Source organism: Lycium ferocissimum, unplaced genomic scaffold, assembly GCF_029784015.1.
Source record: "Lycium ferocissimum isolate CSIRO_LF1 unplaced genomic scaffold, AGI_CSIRO_Lferr_CH_V1 ctg19645, whole genome shotgun sequence".
Classification (NCBI taxonomy): domain Eukaryota; kingdom Viridiplantae; phylum Streptophyta; class Magnoliopsida; order Solanales; family Solanaceae; genus Lycium; species Lycium ferocissimum.
This window is the reverse complement of record NW_026718555.1, coordinates 1-4,584: the sequence shown is the minus strand read 5'-3', so window position 1 is coordinate 4,584 and position 4,584 is coordinate 1. Positions and strand designations below refer to the sequence as shown.

The 4,584-nt window shown below is 33.6% G+C and overlaps 1 protein-coding gene across 1 annotated transcript; it reads right to left on the bottom strand.

Moving 5' to 3' along the window:
- Positions 1–576: 576 nt before the first annotated feature.
- LOC132042992 (agamous-like MADS-box protein AGL61) lies at positions 577–1,238 on the bottom strand. Its single transcript, XM_059433492.1, has 2 exons — positions 722–1,238; positions 577–683 (listed from the first exon to the last, which is right to left on the bottom strand). Exons 1-2 carry the CDS (start codon positions 1,236–1,238, stop codon positions 577–579), a joined length of 624 nt encoding a protein of 207 aa, XP_059289475.1.
- Positions 1,239–4,584: the final 3,346 nt, after the last annotated feature.

Genomic DNA, 4,584 nt, shown 5'->3' with positions numbered 1-4,584 from the left:
AGTACACCATTGAAGAGTTGTACAATTTTGATGCTAAAAGTATCTGAGAATTCACAAAGGCTAATCTGCTGCATAGAGTAGAATACAAGTGAAATACCCACCATCTTCCAGATGTGTGTTCTGAGAATATTTTAAGGAAAATGGGGAACAATTTACATTCACAATCAACTTCTCCTGCTTGCGGTATGTCAAAGCTAATATCACTCATTGTCCTCGTGACTAAATTTGATAGTTAGAGAACTTTTATTTACCTAAAAGATAGCCAAAGGTACTGCTTATAAATAAGTGGAACTAGTTAACTAGAAAAGTAAAATGGTTAGGCTATACTGATAGTGTAAAAGTTTCTTACACTATCATTTTATATGATTTGAATGAGTCTGGTAAATAATAACATGATAAAAACGGAAGAAGGTTACACTGTATTACTGTCATTTATTAATGAACATCTATTGAGATCAGCCAACATCTTGTTGTGGCTTAACTGCAATACACAAATTGAGAAATGAAATACTCAGACCAAAGGCCACCAGTGAGGTACTGACTAGATTAATTTAACCAAAAGAAGAGGAAAAAAGATTAAAAGAATCCATGATCATAACCAAATGTATGGTTATGAGGGTAATTTGAAGCATCCATAATTGGCTTGATGTCATAGTTATCAAAAATCCCAACACCATTCTCAGCTAAGAAAGATGAAGAGCTAAGAAAGATGAAGAATTACTATTCTCAACCATAATCTTGCTTGCATGAGTCATCACATTCTTTTTCAAGTCTTCCATAAAATATTTTAATTGCTCAAGCTCATGATAGGCAAGTTCACCTATAGGGGCTTCCCACCAATATTGGGTTTGACAAGTTTTCCTCATTTGATCAAATGCTTCACTCTTTTTCTTCTCAACTTCAAGCTCATCAAGAATTTGAGTGAGTTTCAAGTTGAGCTCACAAACATTGTGATGTCTATGAGCCTCAAAAAGATGAAGTCGATTGGAGATTGGATGAGGATTTCGTGAAAGAAACCTATCGATAATGAACTCAACATTAGTGTGGCCAAAGGAGTAAGCTTTTCTTGCAGGGGAGAAAACTATAATGGCAATTTCAACCCCACATAGTGTACATAGTTCACTAGCTTTCTTGAAAAGTCCTGAACGACGTTTGGAGAAGGTAACTTGGAGGTGATTCTTGACTTCTATTTTGGCAATTTTGATCTTTTGCCGACCCATGCTTGGCTTCTTTGCCATGGCTAAAACTTCAAAAACAAAGACAATTCTTTTTAGAAAGGAAGCAAGAGACCAGTTGTGGGGATTGGATTGAAAGTGTAAACATGTACTATTTAAAGGGGCTTTGGTATTTACTATGCAAGCTTGCTACATAATTGTCTTTAAATGTTTTTACTACTGCGTCTTTCTTGCATAGCTGATCATGATGAGTTGATTTGGGAGTTACAATATCTTAGTGTCTTAATGCATGGATAAGGGAAACTCAATGCACCTTAGTTGGCATTATCAAAGTAATAATCAATATTCCTCATCAAAGTCAACAGTATATTCCATATATTTTCCTCACATAAGTCAATAATTTATTCCATATATCCCTTAGTATATCAGTACTTACTTGGAAGTATTTGTATTTTGCAATTGCCAACCCTTTGGTTGGACCTAACGGGGCTAGTGATACTATAGCCTGGGGCAAAGCTTCTGCAAGCTAAAAGTGTGTTTTTTAAGTTTTTATTTTGGAGAGTGCTAAGTATTTGGCTGATCTTTTAGGATGTTTTTTAGTAGTAGCAGAAACTGCTTTAAGAAGCTAAAAAATAGGTTTTTCGGTGAAGCATTTTTTGAAAGTTTGGTCAAGTACAAATTATTTGCTCTAATATTAACAAATGTATTTTTTCAAATTGACAAGTCAGACACAAACTACTACGTATTCTTTAAAAAAGAAATCAAAAGCACTTATTACCAAAAAAGAAAAATCAAACCAAGCAGATTTTGTAAAGTTGTCCAAATATGCTATAACCATCATAATCAAGAGAGTGAGTTACCACTTGAAATAAATGATTAACAAAGTGAGAAAGAGAGAAACCGTTAACCACCATCAGATAAAAATATATGATTGGATTTAAGTTATATACATTGATACAATATTACTCTAAAATTTTATAATATCAATGTATTCTATATATGATAGTAATCCTCGGGTCCAAGATAATTGGCGTTTTAAGTTTGGGCACATGGATTAAGGAATACACTCACTCCTAAAAGTTAAGAGGACTTTTGACTAAGATACCCGTAATTATGATTTTTTTTTCTTCTTCTTAGGTTGACATAATTATTATGGGAATATGAGAATGTGTCACCATTTGATCAAAGAGAACTAAATAACCTTCTTGATTTTGTGAAATAAATTATTATTGGAAGTGAGTATCAATTAGAGAAATCGTTTGTTTTACTCATTTCACGCTCATTAAGAAAGATATGATTGGATTGAAAATTACCCATATTTTGACTATTAAATGTTTCTTGACATTACTACTAAAAGATTTTTATATATTATATTAATGTATGTTTAATATAAAATAGCAGATTAATTATTTTTTTTAACATGACATTTATTTTGGGATGGATGGATTAATACTTATCATAGAGATTTACATATATTATATTTTAGGTTTTACACAATAAGTGCATATAACTAAAATTTTATGTGGTTAAGGTAAGAAATCATTTATTGCATATTAGTTGTAACCTAATTAAGACAAGCTAGTCAATTCTCTTAGTTGGATAGATACTAATTATGATGTCGCAACCTGAGTCATTAGGTGGCAATAATTGTAAATATTCTGATGGATTACACATCATAGAAGTTACATAAAATAGAGATAAGGTTGTCAAGAAAGTGTAAAAATTGTCTTGAAGGAAATTGATGGAGTTGAATTCGACTGTTACAAACATTGGAGTTTCAACAAAACAAATCGAAGAGAACATTTCCTATAAGATGCCACACAATTACATATAAAGTAAATAATGAAGAGAACATTTGCTATAAGATGGCACACAATTACGTCCTCGGAGCAGAAAGCAAATGAAACTATTAAAAAAAAGCAACAATTATCTACATAAAATCCCTAATTACGTACAATCCCTTTTAAATACCCCACGTGTTCTTCATGTTGGGAATAAACCATACGTAATAATATTTTTACGGTATTTTAAAATGATTAATAATGTAGCACCGTGATACGGTTAATCGGCAAGAATAAAAATGACACCAAGATTTTACGTGGAAACTAAAAAGGCAAAAAAACAATTTTGAGAGGAGCAGGCCCGATATCACTATAGCAAGGATTTTACACTTTGTAGTATCAATAAAATCTTACTCTAAAGACTACTACACACTAAAAAAAATAACCCTCTTTTAAGATTTTCCCACCGACTAAAATATTCTCACCTTTTTCTATTTTTTTACAGACTATTTTCTCTGTCTGTGAATGCCCTGCTTCTTCTTTCTCTCTTTGTTTTGTGTGATTACAAATGGAAGAATGGCTCTCCATTTATAAAAAGAGACCCAAACTTGGCCTCCAAGCAAATAAAAAGGAAAAAGAAAAAGGATCAAAATTTGTCATCCACAAATTTTGCTTGCTCTACAAGTTCTTTTGTCATTAAAGCAAATTGACACAGGCCAGTTGCAATTAAATGGGATGGACATCATCAATCTCTCTCTCCAGCCCCATTCACCTGAAAAAGGTAACGTCGGGCATCTAGTTTGAGTGTATGCCGACAAGTTCCTTGCCTAGCTCGAACTTGTCTCTTGGTACCACCTTCGTGAACATATCTGAAGGATTCTCACTCGTAGGGATCTTCTTAACCTGCATAGATCCGTCCTCTATCTTTTCTCGAATCCAGTGATATCTCACATTGGTATGCTTTGTCCTTGCATGATACATAGTGTTTTTGCTCAAGTCTATTGACTTTGGTCATTGTCTGATAGACAATATGTCACGCCACGGAACCATGCCTCTGGCGTAACACGCCACTCGATGCACTTGATATGTGACCGAAGCCGAATCACATGGCTTATGTCAATCATCACGAGGGATAACATGAGCGGAATATAAAATGAAATATGATGAGCCTTAATAAAACATGAAACATCATCATATAAGATATAGTACTTGTTTAAAACGTAAATGTGGATTGTCATAAAATCTTGGGCCGGAGATAGCTATACGACTGCGAATCGACATACTTGTGTTGACTAGTCTTATAAGAGAGCACTACATATCGTGAATGCGAACTATAAACATACTTGCTTGGACAAGAGCCCCTAGCATACCTTAAGCACATAAACGGCATAAATGTAACTAATGACAAACCAAGAAGATGGAGGAAACCCCAAAGGGTGATACATGGAGATTCGAGTAGAGGGGCGTGTTTTAAACCTCTCGCGTGAAATGCAGGCCCCCGGCAAAAAACGGGACGTCATCTTTTAGGTTTTTAAAAAAACGAATGAAATAAAATGGCAAGAAATAAATGATGAGCAAAAAAAACCGCCTGAAATAATATATATATATATATATATATATATATATAT

Bases quoted from the DNA above. Each gene is read 5' to 3' on its own strand.
- LOC132042992 (XM_059433492.1), bottom strand. From the start codon at position 1,238: ATGGCAAAGAAGCCAAGCATGGGTCGGCAAAAGATCAAAATTGCCAAA. The intron at 684-721 runs GTAATTCTTCAT...CATCTTTCTTAG, and splicing joins CAAGATTATGGTTGAGAATA to CTGAGAATGGTGTTGGGATT.